Raw genomic sequence first — 20,947 nt, 5'->3', positions numbered from 1 at the left:
ATTTTCACCAATGTCACTTCTTTCCTCACTCACAGTCAGAGTGGGGTGTGGAGGCAAGTTCTCTGCACTGGGAGTTGGGAGACGTGGATTCTAGTCCCAGATTTCCTACAAACTGTTTAATCTTGAGCAGTCTCTCTCATCATCATTTCCTCATCTAGAAGACCTGGGAACTGAAATCAATCATTTTAAGGTCTCTTTGTACCTGTAGGTTGATTTCATTTCTAAGAAGTTGAGATAATCCTGTGTGACCGAACACTCGACTAGGAAACACGGTCGCGGCAGCCAACTGAGGAAACGCAAAATGTGTGAGCGTCTCCTTGTATTTGCCAGTTGGTCTCTGCAACTCTGATGTCGTTAAAGTCTCCAGTAACACAGCAACCCGTATTTCATGAACAAGAAACTGTTAAAAGGTTAAAAATTCTTAAGTCTTTGGCTATTTTCAGCGGATAGCAGTTCAGCTCCCAAGCATACTTGGATTCGTGTTCTCAAAAGCTAGATAAAATGTTAGTTTTGAGCCAGAAAGACCAGAGAGGTAAAAGAGAAAGAGGTCTGTTTTTCCCCTTTCACTCTCTGGCAGGGATGCTATCCTGGTACTGCCCCACCAGGAAATGTGTCCTTCCCATCCAAGCCGTGTGTGAGGAGACAATGGCTCATCTGTATTTTCTCTCTCCTTTATGTTGCTGTTTCTCAATTAGATGGAGAGATAGAGTGGATGCCCTGTGTCACTGTGGTTTTGGCTGGCGGGTGTGATCGCTAACGCCGTGTGCTCAGCAGTGGCCAGTACAACGGCTGGGGAGAAAATGTAATCTGTGAGGCCGGTGACCTTGTGGTGCAGAGACCAAGGTGCGGTTCCTCCGAGCCATCAAAGCCCCCCCAACCCCGGTTACTGAGACAGAATCTCCGTGGGGCGGGGCGGAGGAACCATCTTGTTCTCCAGGTTATGATGATACCTTGATTCTAGTTCTGACTCTGGGGAGCTGTTATCTCAGGAGCAGGGGGCCAGAGGGAAAATCAGAGTCCTGAGCATTTGCAGAGCTCAGGGATAAAACAGCAGAACAGAAACTGAACCCCACACACCAAGCCAGCTGATGCTCTTACCAATCAAAGAAACGTTTTCCAGCTCTCACTGCTTTCCTCTTGTCTTTATGTCACACCCTTCCCCCTCATTCTTAGCAGAGCATCTTAAGTCAGAGAGGAAATGGAAACCTTCAGGGGGTATTGCCTCAATTTCTTTTCTCTCCTTCCCTTAAAAAAAAAAAAGGGTGTGTGTGTGTGTGTGTGTGTGTGTGATGCATATATAAAGTTTTGTTTACACTCATCTTTGTTTTTCTGGTTAAGGTTAACCCCTCTCCCTTGCCTCTCTCCATCAGTGATCCCACCTGGGTATTTTTCTTTCAATCTTTTCCGTCAACATGTGCGTGTGTGTATGAATCTGTAACATACATCACGGGGATGCATATTTCATCTTGCAAAACAAGGCACAACAGGCAAAAATATACCTTCCTCAACCCTTTGGCCATCCTAGGTTCTACTGCATCTAATTCTTTTAGACAGTTGACATTTATGAGGGCCAACTGTGCGCAAAGACCTTGGCTAGGCACGGAAGGTCTCCTTCAGACTAAACAGCCATAACCCCTGTTCTCATGATACTTATAGTCTCTCTCTCTCTCTCTTTTTAGACTTCGTTTTATTTTTCTTAGACTTTTTTTTTTAGACTTTTAGACTGTAAGGTGGGGGGAGGTAATTAGGTTTTTATTTACTTACTTATTTTTTAACTAAGGTACTGGGGATTAAATCCAGGACCTCACGCCTGCTAGGCACGCATTGTACCCCTGAGCTATGCAACATTCCCTCACCTGCCAAGTCTCTTTTTCACCCAACTTCTTTAAAAATTACTGTTCTTCTTTACTCTATTACAGAAATAACACATGCTTGTTGTCATAAATTTGAAAGGCACTTCTTAATGGGAAGCCATGAAAGGGTTTAAAGCAGAAAAGTACTGAGTCAGAATTGCATTTTCAAAGGCTACTGTGACTGCTGAAGGGAGAAGGGATTGGGAGGGGGCTTAAGTTGCTGGTGGGTCAGGAGATGAGTGTTGTAGTCATGATAAGGGCTTCTGGGGGCTTGGCAGCGTGAGATGCTAAGAGGATGTGGACAGAATCAGCAATCAGAGCACCACAGGGTGGTGAGTGTTGGCCGTGGGGATGAGCGAGAGAGGGGAGTCCAGGTGGACACCCAGCTTTCTGGCTTGACCAGCTGAATAGATGGTGGTGTCATTTACTGAAACCAGAAATACTGGAGGAATAGCTGTGTGTGTGTAAATGGAAGTCCTGTGCAAACGCTCCGTGTCTCAGATGCTTGATGTCACATTTTCCAAGTGGAGGTGTCCCACTGGCAGTTGGATGTATGAATCTCGAGTTCAGAAGAGACGTACGAATTTGAGCACTGCACTTGGAACCTTTAGCCTAAAGGTGTTAGCAGATGCCATGCGGTAGATGACAGCAGAGTGGGCCTCAGGTGGAGTCCTGAGTATTTTCAGAAGTAAAGGCCCAGGTAGGGGGGAGGCACCAACAGAGGAGACCAGAGGGTGCAGAAGAACCTGCAAGAGAAGAGAGTCTTCACAGGAAGTCGTGGTCAGCGGTGCCAGTGATTGTGGAGACTCAGATAAGACAAAAGTGTGAAATGGACATGAGGTTTAGCTGCGTGCAACTCACACATGACCTTAGCGGGAGCCGGGAGCCGGCTGGACCCCCTTCGAGGAGCCAGCTCACCCAGAGCCCTGGCGGTGGTGGTAGGGATTTTGGACTCTGTTACATACAACAGCTGCAGAGGGAAAGGCTGATAGGCTGGTTGCTTTTTCTTTTTATGGTAGCCTCTTATCTTTATCGTTTTATTCTGATTACCAAAGCATATGGACTCATTGTTAAAAATTGTAAACATTAAAAAATATGATTGAGAATAACTTCCATAATCACATTCCCTCATATGTAACCACTGTTAATAATTTGGGGAGTATCTTTTAAGATTTTTCTGTGCACATGTACCATATACACATTTTTAATTACTTACTTTTCAAACATTGGGTTTATTGTTATATGATCTGCTAAAGCTTGTGTTTTTATCCGTATTTTAGACATCTCACTGTATAAAGCAGATGTGTAGTGTTCTGTTGTGCCACAGTGTTGGATATACTCTTGATATTTATTTAAGTTTTATTTAGATATTTTTGCTCTCTTTCATAATGCTACTCTGAACGTATCGCTTGTGTATCACTTGTGTATTTCTTTCATATGTGTCCAGGAATTTCTGTGAAACAAGTTCCTAAAGCGGAATTGTGGAGTCAAAGAGCGTGTGCATTTGACATTTCGGTACTGCTACGTTGCCCAGGCAGAGAGGCTTTTTTTTTTCCCTTAAAATGGAAGAATTTTGAGCATGAAAAATGTCAGTAAGGGGCAAATAAAGGGTGGATTGAAGTCACAAGAAAAAGTGCCGAATATTCTGTCATGAAAAGGCCGGTGGGAATGGAACCGAAGGCACGGGAGGGGCTTTAGGCTAAGCAGGATGGACGGGGTGAAGGGGCGGGGATGGGGGGGCAGGGTCCTCAGCCTCTCTGCACCCCCAGTGCTGGCGCTCAACAAGTACTTGCTGGCTGAATGAATGAATGAATGTAGCTTGGTTGATTCGGCAGTGGGACTTAGCGATGTTTCTGCCTGGAAGCATCTAGTTTTCTACTTTCTCTGCAAAATGAAAGATTAACGTTTCCTACTGAAATTGGTGAAGGAGGAGTTGGAGATATGAAAGGTCCTGCTAGCTTAGTGAACCCAGATGCCCAGACCAGACAGGTCTGCTAGTTGAGGCATCCCCTACCTTCCTCTCTAATCAGCCTGTTGATTCTAAGGCCTTAATATCACTGGACTTCATCTAATTCTGTTCATTCCCACGACTACCATCCTTATGTTAGCTCCTCCAATCTGGATTTTCCTATCAGAGCAGCCCCTTAGATGGTCTCCTATTTCCTCCGGACTCAGACTGGTTTTAGGGGCAGCCTCTCCCAGACCAAGCCAGACCGGCTCAGGAATCTCTTCTGCTCCCCAGCCCTGTGCAGGCATCTCTTCTCTCTGGGCCACTTGTATGTTTATTTCCCTAAAGCCTTTACATGCCAGTGTCCTAATGGCCATTTTTACATCTCTAAGACCAGCTTTAGTGCTTAGCTCAAGTTGCATGCTAAGAAAAAAATGGTAAGATAATATTTTGTCTGAAAGTCTGATGTTTATATAAACTTGGGACGTGGAAAGGAAGGACCAGGACAAAAACAGGCATGAGATGAACTCACAAAGGACTGGGTAGCTTCAGACATTTGATCCTGGGAGGGGTCTCAGGACTACTACTCACTCCCTAGGAAGAGGCAGGCATTTGTATTATTATTTCTGCAATTAGCATGTTAAATGCATATTTTGAGGAAATGTAACTACTTTGCAGCTTTAAGGTGATTTAGCTATGTTCAAGCGATCTGCTTGTTTTTGAAATCTCAAGAACTACTCTGGTGTTTTCTAGAGTAAAATGCCCAAACTACCGTAGCTGCATCTGGCTAGCTGTAGGGTAATCACATGATTGAAGTCCCTGATGGGATTCTAAAAAGAAATGGTTTTCCAACCCATAAAAGAGCTCCCAAGTTGGAATGGAATGTTCCTGTTTGGGTCTGCCTGCCTCCCCTGTCACCATGCCCCACCCCCGCCTACCAGGGAGACTCCCAGGAGGTCCTTACCAGCTGGCAACCAAACTAGTATTTCAAGTTACACAATCAAAGCATAATGAAAGAAGACGCATGAGGAGTATTTGTGGAGCAAACAACATGGGTTCAAACCTTTTAAAGCGTGAGATTCACAGCTAAGCAATGCTGTGCTCAGAAGATTCTGAGAGTGATGGCTTGGGATCACCCGCATCCCTGGGACCATCAAGAGAGGCGCTGGTGCTGGTCATGAGGCTGCAGTCCTATAGACAGAGATTGGTACCATGGGGCACAGGGCCAAATGCTTCTTGCCGCAGTTTCTCCCTCCCCATCCCAAGTCTGCATCTCCCTCAAACAGCCACCTATTAATAACACATTCACTGTCCTCTGCAGTTAGGATGGCCGTGGCCCTTGCCACGCCTTCAGCAGAAGGGAATGACGAGGGCCGGGGCTGGGTGCCCCACTTCTGAGCTGTCCCCCGAGACCACTGGGCTACGGAAGGGTGAACAGGGGAGAGGATGAGCTTTTGTTGCTGGAGTTGCTCTGGACTCTTTTTTTTCCCCCTAAAGCTTAATCTAAGCTTTCCCCTCCCTTCTCCAACGCTCAATTTAAGCTTTTTTCTCCCCCTGAACTCTTTCATGGTGTTTCCCAGAACAGTGGGAGCACAACGGGCAGTGGAAATTTAATCACCTTCACTGTAGAGGCATTCAGTTCTCTTTAGCCTAAAATAATATCCTGAACTATTAAAAACTGATTAATTTGGAAGGACTTTTTTGTTGTCTTAGTCTGTTATTTAACTGATGGCTTAAAAAATGTACCCACACATTCAAAATTTAAGTGCATGAGCATGATTTAGAAATGTCTAAATAATAGAACAGCAGAGAATGCATTAAACATGGGACTTTTCTTGAGTCTTCTTCATTTTTAGTATTAGACTGAATTTACATACACTTTCCTAATTTTTGATACAATGGAACATTTAATAAACTATTGATAGCATTTTTATTTCTCGGCATACCCTGAAGACTAGGCCCCTTTTTAAAAATTGAAAAGAACTCCCAGAAGGTTCAGACATAACATTTTTCCCCCTCTTGTTGTGTAATGCTTATAGCTAATATTTATCTGGGCTTACCATGCGCTGGTGCTGTGCTAAACATTTCACATGCCACAGCTGATCTCTTCTGCGAAACAACCCCGAGAGGAAGTGATACAGGAAAATGGGGCGCTAGAGGATGGTCATGTCCCGCGTCTTGGGCTCGTCCCTGGGATGCACCCCACCAAGTGAGGGTCCTTGGCATCGCACAGGAAAGAATTCAAGAGGGAGTCATGGTAGAGTGAAGGCAGATTTATTCAGAGGTACTCCATAGACAGAGTGCAGTCTGTCTCCAAAGGCGAGACGGAGCGAGAGTCCGTGGGGTGCCATGTTGTTAGTTTTTATGGGCTCAGTAACTTCATAGGATTATTCCAGCTACTTTGGGGAAGGGGCTGGGATTCCCAGTTACTGGGCCACTGCCCACTTTTTGACATTTTACGGTCAGCATAGAAACTGTCATTGCCCCTGTGAGTATGCCATTTACCATGCTAGTATATTACTGAGTGTATTACAAGGCTCAAGGTCTACTGGGAGTTGGGTCTTTTGCCATTTTGGGCCTCAAGGTCTACTGGGGTCATATCTTTAATTGCTATGTCATTCCTTTAACAGCTGTGTCCTGCCCCCTTCCCTCCTGTCTCAGAAGTACTATTGGCCCCAATTTTCAGGGTAGACTGAGGCATAGAAAGGTTGAATAAGCTGCCCAAGTTTGCATAGTTAGGAAGTGATGGGTCTGGGATTTGAGTTTAGGTCTTTCCGACTCCAGCAGCTAGCCTTAGAGAAGTTAAGCGTCCATTTGGTCATCACTCAGCAGAAAATCGTGGCGTCCCTACTATGGCCCTGGCACTATTCTAGGTGCTTGGGATTCAGCTACAGACAAGGCAACATTTCGGCCATCGTGGGACTCACATAATTTATAATAATTCAGCAACTATTAATTAAATGCTAAAGGAAACTACAGCAGGGGAAGGTGACAAAGAACAGTCGCTCTGCTCTGGGGCTGTTTAAGTTAGAATTTCAGGGACAGTGTCTCTGAGGCAGGGATATTGAACAGAGACCAAGTAAGGGAAAACAGCAAGCTATCCAAGGCCGAGGGCAGTGTATTGTAGTAGTTACAAGCATAGCCTGTGGGCTCCTGGGTTCAAATTAGGATTTTCCTTCTGTTGAGCTGTGTGATCTTGGGCAAAGTACTTGACTTCTCTGTGCCTCTTCATCAGTGATATTAAAGTAACTATAATACTTACATTTACCCTACAGGGCTGTTATGAGGATGAGATGGGTTCATAGAAAAGAAGAACTTAGCTATGAAACAGGCTCTGGAATATATTAAGCACTCTTTTAAGTGTTAGCTATTATTATCTGGGCCTGTGGGAATGGGGAGAAGTAGCTGGTTTCTGGGTAGATTTTGGACATTCAACTGACGGGATTATCGAGGAACTGAATATGGGGGGTATGAAGGAAAGGGAGGATTCCACCAATTTTGGTCTGATGAATTTGATGAATTTGGGGGCCACTTGCCAAGATGGGGAAGACTTGGGGTATAGCAAGTCTTTTGCGGGGACGGGTAGAAGACACAGTGGAAGGTGGAAATTAGTAACCTTGGTCTGAATATGTTAATATTGAGATGCTTCTTGACATGTTCATGTTTTGTATATGTCCACTGTATCAGATTTGCAAAACATAGACAAGTACTAAGAAGAAAATAAAAACATCTGCTCTTCCACCACCCATTATCTTTTGGTCGGTTGTATACTCTTCAGTTTATTGGAGAATGGCTCACGGCAAAGGGGAGAGTTAAAATGTAGTGATGAAAACCCAAGCACCATGAGAGCCCCCCACACCCACACTGCCGATAGCGGTTGTGGACTTGAGCCTTTAGAGAGGTTTCTACTAAGGAGGGTAGAGCATGACACAGATCTTGTCTGCTCATCGAAGAACCCCAGCCCCTGCAGCTTGGTACAGTCTCATCTACAGTTGCTGGCAGATTTTTTTTTAACTACCCTTTTTTTTCATTGTAGTAAACTACACATAGCCCAAAGAGTACCATTGTAACCATTTTTAAGTGAATGGTTCAGTGACATTAAGTACATGCACGTTGTTGTGCAACCATCCATCACCAGAACTTCTTCATCTTGCAAAACTGAAACTCTGCACCCACTAATAATAACTCCCCATTCCTTCCTCCTCCCAGCCTCTGGCAACCATCATTTTGCTTTCTGTCTCTCTGAATTTGACTACTCCGTGGACCTCATGTAAATGGAATCATATAGTATTTGGCTTTTTGTGACTGGCTTATTTCACTTAGCATAATATCCTTAGGATTCATCCATGTTGTTACATCCATGTCAGAATTTACTTTTTAGGGCTAAATAATATTCCATTATATGTTTTGTTTATCCATTCATCCATAGATGGACACTTGTATTGCATCTCCCTATTAGTTATGGGTGTTCAAATATTGGTTTGAATTCTTGATTTCAATTCTTTTGGGTATATACTATATGCAGTTTTATAATTTACTTTTCCTCATTGAGATACATTATTAAAATTTTCCGTGTCATGAATATTCTCTTACAAAATTAATCTAAATGATTGTATTTATATAATATCATATATAATTAATATCATAGAACTGTATCCTAGTTGATTTAAGGAAGCAAATATTCTTTCTCAGAAATAGAAGTATCAAATCAAAGGGTGTGAATAATGTTAAAGCCTTTGGTACATTTGCCAAATTGCTACCTAGAAACTTAACCTGACACTGGCAATATCTGTATCTGTTCCCTGTGCCTTTGCTAATATTAGGTATTGATAACTATTTTCTGTCAATTTGGTCATTAAAAATGATCCATTTATATCAATTCTGGTTCTCCTTTTATGCAGATTTAAGGTTTACTTTCTGGATTAGAGTTTATTTGTCGCTGATTACTGGGGAGAAATACTGATTTGCTAAACTCTCAGCTTGTGAGGTGATGGGAGGTGATGAAAATCTAGGGGTCCTTACTTCCTAGTCTCTCACGCTAAGGCAACTGGAAGCCTTTTTGCTCCGTGTGCATGTGATGAGCAGCTTTAATAGAGTTTTGAGCTCTTCTGTTATTATGTGCTAATGACATCCTTAGTAGTTAGACCTTCACAATTCCAAATCCAAAAAGTGCTGGAAAAAATTTTTTTTTGGTAATTTATGTTACAAAACCTAACAGATCTGCTGAAAAAAATCTGACCTCAACCAACATGAGAACATAGTTTTTATTCCACCCACTTATAGTGACTGTTCACATTTTTGGCTGCAAAACATGACCATGTTTGACTAAGAGGTGCTGTCCCAGACTCCCCTGAGGAGGAAGAATTCTGAAGCACAAAGGTTTTGGCATCAAAGGTTTTGAATAAAGGAATGTGGATTGATAGTGTTTTTGTTTTTTTTTTTTTTTCCCTTGCCTTTCTATGTTCTCATCCCTCCTACACTTCAAAAACTGATTTTAAAATCAGGCCTACCCTGGTAGGTGAAGCATGAAGTTATGACTCAAATGTGCTTTGAGTTTAAAGACAATGGAAATTTAAGTGTGGTGTCTTCTTTCGTCCCCTGGACATGTATAGTCATTGTAATCTGGAAACTGACAAGTCAGTGACTAGAACCAAGTTTCAGCTGAGCTATAGCCAACTGCAAACTCAGGGTGGTATTCCAGTGGGAACCCTGGGGGTCTTAAGAGACCTGAACCAACTGGACTGTGAAGCAATAGTGATAGCTTTCCAAGATGTTGGAAACTTCTATAATTAATACCATTTGTCCTTTATAGAAGATAACTGTCTTAGCCAAGCTTTTAAAAAACAATACCAAAATGGTAAAATTAAATAAGAATTCATCTTCAGTTTTATGATTGATTATTGCTAATGTTATTAGATCTAAAAAATTTTAAATATGTTTGTTAAAATGGTAAAGGTTGCAGAAATGGATAAGACTCAAATTCACATGGAATTGCAAGAGGGCCTGAATAGCCAAAACGATTTCGAAAAAGAACAAAGTCAAAAGATCCACATTTACTGATTTCAAAACTTACTGCAAAGCTGCTACAGTAATCAAAACAGTGTGATACTAGCATATGGGAAAATGTAAAATCCAACAGAATAAAATTGAGAGTCCAGAAATTGGCCAGAAATGGCCAGTTGATTTTTAAGAAGAGTGCCAAGTACACTCAGTGAGGAAAAAAGAGTCTTTTTAACAAACGGTGTTGTGACAGCTGGATTTCCACATGCCAAAAAAATGTAGTTGGACCCCAACCTCACGTTCCCTATAAAAGTTAACTTAAAATGGATCAAAACTCTAAATGTAAGAGCCAAAGCCATAAACTGTTAGAAGAACACAGAGGTAAACCTTTGTGACTTTGGATTTGGCAGTGGATTCTTAGACATAACACCAAAAGCATGGACAACAATAACAACAAAATAGATAAATTGGACTTTATCAAAATAAAAACTTTAGTGCATCAAAGGATATTATCAAGAAAGCAGAAAGATAACAGAGTGGGAGAAACATTTGGAAATAATATATCTGATAAGGCTTGACTATCCAGAAAGTATACAATGAACTCCTATGTCTCAACAAAAAGACAAATCACCCAGTTAAAAAATGAGCAAAGGACTTGAGTAGACCTTTCTTCCGAGAAGATCTACAAATGATCAGTAGCACAGGAAAAGATGCTCAGCAGCATCTGTCATTAGGGAAATGCAAATCCGAACCACACCACCAGTTCACACCTGCTAGGTTGGCTAGCTTTTTTTTTTTTTTTTTTAAAGTAACAAGTACTGGTGAGAAATTGACACCCTCATACATTGCTGATGGGAAAGTAAAATAGTGCAGTCACTGCAGAAAACAATTAGGTGGTTTCTCAAAAAGCTAAACATAAAATTACCACATGATTCAGCAATTCTACTACTAGGTATATACACAGAAGAGTTGAAAACAGATGCAAACAGATATTTATACACCATTGTTCATTGCAGTATTATTTACAGTAGCTGAAAGGTAGAAACAACCCAAGTGTTCATCAACAGATGAATGGATAAACAAAATGTGGTATATACAGACAATGGAATATTATTCAGCCAGAAAAAGGGATGCCGTTCTGATATACATGGATGAACCTTGACATCATTGTGCTAAGTGAAACAAGCACCAGAAACAAAAGGACAAATATTTTATGATTCTGCTCACAGGAAATATCTAGAATAGGCAAATTCATAGAGACTGAAAGTATGTTAGCAGTTACTATGAACTAGGGGAGGAGGAAATGGGGAGTTATTGCTTAATGGTTACAGTCTCAGAAATGATTTTAAAAAATGTTTTGGAAACCGTGGTTACAGTTGTGCAACATTATGAACAGAATTAATGCCAGCAAATTGTACATTTAAGAATTATTTAAATGGCAATCGTTATGATGTACATATGTTACTACAAAACAGCTTTTTTAGATGATAAAGAAACTAATAAATTCAGTTAGAATCCACTAGGTTTGTGATACTATTGGGCTTTTCTATAAAAGTATTAGCTAATGAGGTTGGGATGATGTGAGAATGAATAATGTGAGGATTGTTTCCAGCTCTTCAAAAGGAGATGTGTTTAACTTCCAGGGACATTTTTTGGAGCTAAATTATTGGGAGAGGATTGCAGAAATAGGGAAAGGCAGTGCGTAAGAGGAGCAAAAATGACACTACACACCCCGGGAGGGTAACCAGATGGAGAACATCGTGTTCACAGCGCTCTTCTCAGGGATGTTGTTATTTGTGGATAGAGTTGCCTCTTGGGCTAGGGCTGGGAGGGTGAGATGCCCAAAGGACTCCTTGAACTTGTCCCCCTTCCATTCTGCTGTGGAGTCTTCTGTGCTGCGGGTAGGAACATGTTCCTGTCTGAGACATTGCTGGAGCGGTGGGCACGGTGCAGGAGAGGCTGAGTCCCTCCTTTTCATAAATACTGCCCAAATATTTGAAGAATATTATCTTGCAGGGACACTCTACTGTTTTGTGTGTGACTGTATCTCCGTGTGGCCCAATGCAATGTTTCTGGAAATATAAAAACTTTCTTCTTATTACATAGGTAATTTAGTTGCATTCAGAGGGAACTGAAGAACATTAGTAACATTTCTAGAGAGACAGAGTTCATCGTTCATTCCATCATTTATTCACTCACTTATGGGGCATCTATAATACGCTAAGTACTGTTTCAGGTTTTGAGGAAACAAAGTAGAGTAAGATAATGGCTTGCCCTCCAGGAGCTTATGGACCAGTGGAGAAGAAAGCAAGCGATGGCCATACGGTGTGAGGAGAGGGATAGACATGTATGTTTTCCCCAGATGTTACCTTCTGTGGAGGTGGCCAGTTGTGAGAGAGAAACAACTATGTGATTCTTTGGAACTCTGTTCAGTATAAGCTGCAAATTTGTTTATGATTATCTACTCACTTTTATTTATTTTCCACACTCTCACTAGAAGACCAACTGAAAAATACTATATTTTAAAATTAATTATTTATTTATTATTGTTTGGGGGCAGTTATTAGAGTTTATTTATTTACTTACTTATTTTAATGGAGGTACTGGGGATCGAACCCAGGACCCTGTGCATGCTAAGTACGCGCTCTACCGCTGAGCTATACCCTCCTTCCCCACCCAAAATACTGTGTTTTTAAAAGCTAATGATGCCACAATTCAGTCTCTGGCCACCTCCTACAGTGACATGACAGGTTTTACCGGACATGCTAAGTGCTGTAAGAGCGTGAGGTGGAGGCAACTCACTTAACCTCGTATGTAAATGGTGACATTAAAATGAAAATTTAAAGACAGGGTAAAGTGGAGGTGAGGGGAGGTGCATTCCGGATAGAAAGTACTTAGGATAAGGTTGAACTGAAAAAGGAGAAAACTTGGTGACTGACCAAATGTCGGGAGTAGGGGCGAGAGCAAAGTCAAGAACGGCCTCAGAGTCTAGGTTGAATCTGATGCTAATACATTAATCAAGAAGGCAGATGCTACAGTGGGACTTTGAAACAAGGCTCTTTTTACCATAATGTAGCGGAAATATTTATTAACTTTATAAATTGCTTGATGGGTAGTACTAGGTCCCCATCATGAGCGCCCCCCCCCAAATGTTCTTACCCTAACAAATTTTTTCACTTCCAGAATTGTCTGAGAGAAAGAGAGAGAAATTGAGAAAGACAGAGTACACTTTTGTCTTTCTGAAGATGGAAAAACAGAACTCTAACAGAAACCATCAAACTGAATTGGGAATTTGCATTCTGGGAGTGATTAGAGGAGAATGCCATAGTTTTTCATTTAAATATTATAGTCATCGTGTTTATATGACAGTAACAAGGTGTGGTAAGAGATTGATTCATCCAGATTCAGAAAAGTGAGGAGACATTTCCTGATTCACATTTCTTTCTGTTGAAAGCAATAGCCAACAGAGCTCAGGACATTGAGGTCAACTCAAAAATATTTGCTGAATTAATATTATCTTTTTCTGTTGTTTAAATTTATTTTATTACAAAAAAGGAAATGAAAATGGTAGGGATAGTCAGGGTAAAAAGTTAGAAGGGGAAATTGGTTCCTGACAAGGTAAAGGATGCCAACATTTATTAAAGATTGAAGTTTAAAAAAAAGTACCCCAAATTTATATAGTACATAACAGTTTCCAAGTCACTTTTATCTTTGTTTCAGTTAATTTACTCTCCACAATGACTTTCTGATGTAGGTATTATAATCTGCATTTTACTGAGGAGGAAACTGAGATTTAGGTTTAAGTGAAGCCACAGGGTTATACTGTGTAGAGGTCTTTAACAATTCAAGTTCACTGCCCTGGGTAGTAAAGTACAGCCATCTTAGCCTGGGAACTCTCCTGTCTTTGCGTTTTATGTTTCATTATTAACTTTCTCTTCATTAATAATGACGTTTTATCCCAATTTAGACTCTCATATAATATTACAAGGCCTGTCATCTCTAAGCTTACAACCTCTAGATAATGTGGAAAATAGATTTTTTCCCCCTGTTTAATTGTCACCAAAATATAGTAGATCCTGTTAAACTGAGGCCAAAGAGATGTGAACCTGGAGACCAAATATGACTGCCAGAGGGCGATGCAGGACCTGGGGTGTAGGCTTAGCTGTAAGTGATGTGAGGAGAGAGACTGGACAGGCTCACATGATGCCTGGAAATTATGAGAGTGCCAAGAATGGTGGCCCAAGTGTGTGGTTGCTTTAAAAATCAGTATTTTGGGGGAGTGCTGGTATTCAGGTCAAACATCAGATGTATGCTGAAAGCCAGTTTTCAGAGGCGTCTGGTCAAATGGGAGAAGAGAGTGTCAGGTATAGGATTACCTGGCAGATGACTAGACATCCTGCCCAGTCTGGCTATGTGAACACATCTTCATTTCTAAGGTGATTTGGGCCATTCTTTTAACATTTTTTAATTGTACATTTAGTAAATCATGAAATTTCTGAGAACAGTTTCTATACTCTATTCATCTTGGTTTTTGCTTTATTTTTTTTTTCTTTTTTTCATGGGGGGAGGTAATTAGATTGACTTATTTATTCTTAGAGGGGGTACTGGGGATTGAACCCAGGACCTCATGCATGCTAAGCATACGCTCTAACCACTTGAGCTATACCCTCCCCCCTCATCTTGTTTTTTGTACTCATATCACTCATATCACCTGAATATGAATATCTTTTGCCACTTGCCAAAATATTTTTGTTTATTTTGTGGAGCTTTTCCATTAAGTCTTCTAGTTGTGGGTGCTATATAAATAAATTTCACTGCATTGCTTTTTTCATTATTTGTTTTTCAAGATATGTTAGTCTGTTGTTAGTACTTTTTAAACGTATACTCACAATTTTAATTTCTTATCAACTTATATTTAGCATCAGGGGCCCCCCTGGAATTATTCAGAGCAGCTTAGGAGACATTAGTGTATTCAAAAACATGTGCAATTTTGGAATCAAACAGATTCAGATCACTTCTAGTGACTTCAAGCAGCTAATAACCTCCCATTTTTCATCATCTGTGAAAATGAGGATAAAAACAAGATTAAGTAAAATCAGACCTTTAGGAGTGCCAGGCGCATAATAGCACACTCAGGATATTTCCGTTTACATTTATGTCTTCATATCACATGATTTGATTAGGTTCTGTGTACATGAACTTAATTTATATTTAGATAGTGTTTTTTTTTTAACAATATACTTTTGAATTGTCATTTGTATTCTTTGCATAACCTGTGAGATAACCAGGGCAAGTAATTTTATCATTAGTTTCAGATAAATAAACTGAGAATAAGTGATTGCCCAAGATTGTGCAGTTAAGTTGAAGATTAACTCAGTCAGTCCCCTTAATCCATGCCCAGTGCCCCTTGCACCAGGCCTTGGTCCCTCTTTACCTGCTGTCTCTTATATACTTGCTATGTCTCTGACCATCTCAGTCACAACCAATCACCATAATAGACATGTCACTTGGACCCAACAACCTGCCAACAACCTGCCAACCTGCCATGCTGGTGCTATAAAGTTAGATAAAGGATAAAGTGTGGATGCCTAGTTCTGATGATTTTCATTGCTGGGGCACTGCTTATCAGGCACTTTGAGTCTTACCCATGAGTTTCCCAAGAGGTCGTTTTGTGTTTTCTGATGGATAATAGATTATCTAAGCTATGAAATGTCGATAATGGCTCTTTTTATTGGCCATTGTAAGTAAATCTCAATCATCTTTACTGTAGAAGTTATCTCTCTCTTTTGCAACTGGATGATTTCCGTTTCTAATTGATAGACAAGTAATCATGTGAACTGTAACTTTCTGGTGACGTTTTAACTGTTCTGATGCTAATCCGTTAGTGTGACTGGACTTCTAGACATTCCTGTTGGGCCCTTCATGTGTGTCAGGACTAGGACCACTGATGGATGGCCTTATTGCTTCAGTCTTACTGCAGTGACTGCATTCATAAAAGTTTTAAAAAATTTGTTTAAGTTTCTTTTATTTTTGACTAACTGTTATATGATTAAATACTATTAAATTTAGGAAAAGTATTATTTAGTGGGTTTCTTTTGACCTAAAGTCTTAATTATTTGAGTTTTGTCCACAGTCAGCCAGTTGATATATGTGTGCACAAGGTTTTCTTCGGTATTTTTACAATACTCCATTTGTCTTGCTTAGCCCTTACTAATTATTTTAAAAGCAGCATTTATCATGTCTCAAACTCCTTTCCTCCAGAAGAGAGAACTTTGTCTGATTCTTCTTGGTATCCCCAGGGCCTAAGACCACAATGAGGGTGCAAAATATGTATAAACGAGGCGACGAAGGTTTGCTGAACCTGACTTTCAATTGCACGTTCGTATTGCATCCATGCAAAATTTCATGGACATGTCAAGACCGGAGTTTTTTCACATTAGAATAGCCAGTTCTGAGTTCTCTCATCAGCTTTTTGACAAGCAGAGGACATAGTGGTCCCAAAGTGCCAAAATGAAAGGCGCTAATCATGATGTCACTCAAGGTTGTACTTCTGTTGTGTAGGGCAACCATTATGGTGATACGAAACACGCCTTTCAAATACTACGTTAAAAATGACTTATTAAGAAGAAAATAAAATAGACATTTTTGCCTTTTTAGGATTTTTTTTTCCTCTGATTCTGCCCCTATTTTAATCAAAAGCCCTCAAGTGTCATCTTGATTTCGACTGTTTTATTTTTGCTAAGAAATGAACTTTTTCAGCTGTGTTAGGTTACCAGAAATGAGACTATCAAACAGTACCTGGAGCCCCTTGGTAGGGAGGTGTCATTATCATATTAGCATCATAAATCACCTGCTTCTCAGTACTGTGTTAGATCGTGGGAGTAACAGCTGCAGCTTCATTCTACCTAGATGATGTTTCAATAAAACCATTTCTGTTTTATTCACTCAAATTTACAGTTTCTCCTTTGTGTTTGACATTAACCAGTGAATCTATTAGTTTCCATTACCAACAGAATAACTAAAACTGTAAGTAGTTCTATATTTTCTCTCATAAATCCTGTCCAGCTGCCTAGATGCCTTAATTTGATAGAACATCTGGGTGATACATCTTCTGTCTCCTCTGTCTTTAGGCAAAATTCATACTTTTTTAAGCCTCTCCTTTCATTAGGGGGAAAAAAAAAAAGAAAAAATCAACCTTAGAAGCTCTGTCCCATCTGTTGACCCCAGATTCATAATAAATAAACTGGGAGCTGGTTACAAAGGAATCCAGATAAGATGCAGAAGTCAAGTCACTCCATCAGATTTGTGGTACTCATTAAAAAATAATAATAATAAAAAAAGAAATACCTGCAAGTATTATGTTTCATTGACTTGCTAGTTCTGCCAGAAAAAAAAAAGCGTCACAGATACACTTTTCTCAATATCTGTCTTAATGCTATAAAAATGTTAGGTCCTGTCTTTTTACTGTGAACCAAGCTGCAAGACACCAGTTTAAAACTCACCCCCATAGCCAATTGCATAAACACATTTTAGCACGTTTTAAAGGCGGTCTGTCAAGAATGTAATTATCTTGGACCACTGTTCTGATGTCAGGATAACCAGTCCATTCCCTTACAATTCCCTGAGTGTAGCAGACTGTGCAGTAACGGCCGTCACCTTCCTGGAGCTCTCAGGGGCAAGCACCTTAACCCCAGGTCTCTGCCTGCAGCTCACCTCATCTGTTTCCTGTTTGTGCTTGTTGCTCACATGTAGTGGTCCTGGGGTGAACTCAGTTTTTTCGGAAGCTTTAGGATCACTCGTTTGTGTGGCCTTTTCTACTGGCATTTTCTTGCAGTTCATAGGCTTACAATGGTATGAGTTTAGTGGCAAGATTGAGTGAAGCTAAAATCGAATCCAGATACTGGGATGTTTCTTAGTGAGTGATGCGCCAGACCTAAATGACTGAGTTGTTGGCTGATGTTTTAGTTTTTTCAGTCAGTCATTTAGCGATCTCTCCCCTATACATGCCCAGCTTTCTTTTGGGCTACTGAAGAGAACTTTTCCGGATCATTAGGGACCCAGCCTTCTCTTTCACAAAAGCCTCCAATAGATTTTAAAAAATTAACATGCATTCGAAAAATAGGCACTGCAAAACTAAGATAACATCACACTTCATAAAATGAAAAGTAATTTCTTAACATAATGCTTATTCCATACTCAATCCTCCTATGTTTTTAATTAATTTATTCTTTAAGCAGTCTTTTTTGGGAAGGGGGTAATTAATTTTTTAAAATTTAATGTGTTAATTTTAATGGAGGTACTGGAGATTGAATCCAGGACCTCATGCCTGCTAAGCTGGTTCTCTACCACTGAGCTATACTGTCCCCCTCGCCCCCTCCTGGTTTTGATAAATGCTCTTTACAGCTGGTTTGTCTAAGTTAGGATATAGTTGAGTACCACATATTTCTAATGACATTGTGATTTATAATAAGAAATATATTTTGGGTCTTCCTTGGTTCCTGGCACAGGACTATTTTTGAAAACTCTTGGAATTTTCTAAGTGATAAGAGGGATAAAAAATGCCTTTGTTATGTTAATGAGGTGACTGGGAAATCCCCTAGATAACCAAGGGAGGGGGCTGGCTGCCAGGGGAACCCACCCAGTGATCCCAGAGTAGAAACTTTCACTCTCAACCCCCTTGCCCCCAGCTGGGGAGAGGGGCAAGGTGAATCAGTTGCCAGTGGCCAATGGTCATCAATCAGCCATGTCTTTGTAATGAAGCCTCCATAAAAACCCAAAAAGACAGGGTCTGGAGAGCTCCAGGTTGGTGAGAGCGTGGTGATGTGGGGAGAGCAGTGTGCCTGGAGAGGGCGTGGAAGCTCCGCACCTCGTCCCGCACACCTCTTCATCCGACTCTGCATCTCTATCCTTTAAATCACCCTTTATAGGAACCTCATAAATGTAAGAAAATGTTCCTCTGAGTTCTGTGAGCCACTCTAGGAAATTAATTGAACCCCTGGAGAGTGTGGTGGGAACCTCTGATTTATAGCCAGTCGGTCAGAAGCACAGGTGACAACCTGGACTCCAATTGGCATCTGAAGTGGGGGCAGTCTTGTGGGACTCAGCCCTTAACCTGAGGAATGTGATGCTGTCTTCAGGTGGACAGTGTCAGAACTGGATTGTTTGTTGATGTGGGGAAAACGCACATTGGAGTTATGTTCCTTAGGGCTCTTTAAATCTCTAACAGTCTGCCTTTTTCATGTTATTGATTTATTGGAGACAAAAATCTGTTGAGAAGTGAGAATATTTATTTAAAGGTTTACTAATTTTTATTTAAATATTTAAGAATGCTAAGTGTGATTAATAACACTTTTTCTACACAGCCAAAATTACCTTGCTACACTTACCGATACTAATACAGTCCAACACTGATTGATACTCACATTTTCCCAATTTGTTTTTAAGGCTTTTACATCTGGATTGTTTAAACCGGGATCTACTCCAGAACCACACACACTGCAAATGTTTGTTTTGGCCCAGTATCTTTTAATCTGGAACAGTCCCTCTTATTCATGTCAGGAACTCATTTACAAGATGAGACTAGTGTGAAAAGGAATATGTGTATGTCTGTGTATGACTGAAACATGCTATACACCAGAAATTGACACAACATTATAAACTGACTATACTTCAATTAAAAAACAAAAGAAAAAGACAAGACCAGTGTCTCACAGGATGACCCACCTTCTGGCTTTGGTTCCTTTATCCTTCTAACACAGTGCCGTCCAGTGCAGTAACCACTGGTCCCATCTCTAGTCTAAACGGAGATGTGTTGTGAGAATAACATGCACATTGCGTTTCTAAGGCTTGGTTCTGAAAATATGTAAAATATTTCACGGGTAATTTTTTATATTAAACGCACATGTTGAAATGAGTATCTGAGTATGGCAGGCTAGATAAATCTTCCGGCTCAAATTAATCTTACCTGTTTCTTTTTAATTTTCTTAATGTATCTACTAGAATATTTCGTTTGGCTCCGAGCATCTTTCTATCAGACAGCGCTATTCAACAGATTTTTAAAACAGAAACTCACGACCCTAAAATGAGTCCATATTAGTTCCCTGAGATGCAGTAGAAAACAGAGCACCAATAGGCTAAAGTGTTCTGGGCTAGGGTTTTATAACATTTAGTTGCTGTGTCCTTCCATGTAGGAGCTAAATGATTTCCCATGGAGGATCTAGCCTAGTGCATTTAGAGACCTAATATCCTACAAGCATGGCATTGTCCAGTAGATGAACAGGTGCTGAAGATCTTGAGTGTCCCTGATTAGTGGGAAGTGTTCAATACTGTAAACCTGGGGGGAGGCGGGGGGAACATAGCTTTAGTGGTAAAGTGTGTGCTTAGCGTGCATGAGGTTCTGGGTTCAATCCCCAGTACCACTGCTAATAAAATAAATAAATAAATAAATATTTAAAAATAAATGAAAATTTAAAAAAATAATATAAACCCGTAAGTGTGACACAGATGATGAAAAAGAGTTGTTAAGCCAGTGCTGCTGATTTAAAAGCAAAAAATACGTGAGCCAACAAGAATTCAGGCTCATTTATTAAATTATTTGTTTGTTTGCTTTCAGTCTTGGAAAACCTCGAACAGACAATTGTCTCCGGTTTTGGAACACTGGAGAGTCAGCAGGATTTCCGAACCCCAGAGTTTGTGAGTACTACTACTCTGTCTTAAATTTGTATCAGCTGGCTAGAGATTTCTCACAAAGTGGACAAAGAGGGGTTTTCTTCTCTTTCTTTTCTTTTTTTTAATAAAAATGAATTCCTGCCTTTAGTGACTCTGGATCTGGCACAGATCTCCCTGGCAGTGACTGTGTGTGCAAAGCTCTGGTCCTGTGGGGAGCGGGTTACTGAACCTCAGTGTCTTAGCATCATGCTCCGTAAGCTAGTTCTTTACATATTTGTAATGGCAAATGGGAACACATTCCACAGGAAAATGGCAGCGTGCTTCCAAAACTCCCCTTTCATTCTTCGATACCCCTGCTGTCATTTTCTGCAGTAACTCTGGAAACCCATCTTTCTTGAGCGCATCCAGGAACACTGACCAGTCTGCTGTCCATTTCGTTCTGGAGCCTTCAGTAACACAACCCGTACGGATGCATCTT

General features: G+C 40.6%; 1 protein-coding gene across 3 annotated transcripts in view; it reads left to right on the top strand.

The window, feature by feature from the left end:
• ANO6 (anoctamin 6) overlaps positions 1-20,947 on the top strand; it is a 187,059-nt gene that overhangs the window by 55,830 nt on the left and 110,282 nt on the right. For all 3 annotated transcript variants that reach the window (XM_032493262.1, XM_032493263.1, XM_032493264.1), the window contains one exon: positions 20,414-20,493. In XM_032493262.1, the coding sequence (XP_032349153.1) occupies positions 20,414-20,493 (80 nt within the window). The remainder of the gene's footprint in view (positions 1-20,413; positions 20,494-20,947) is intronic.

The sequence above is a fragment of the Camelus ferus genome, chromosome 12, assembly GCF_009834535.1.
Source record: "Camelus ferus isolate YT-003-E chromosome 12, BCGSAC_Cfer_1.0, whole genome shotgun sequence".
Classification (NCBI taxonomy): Eukaryota; Metazoa; Chordata; class Mammalia; order Artiodactyla; family Camelidae; genus Camelus; species Camelus ferus.
This window is presented reverse-complemented; position numbering and strand designations above follow the sequence as displayed.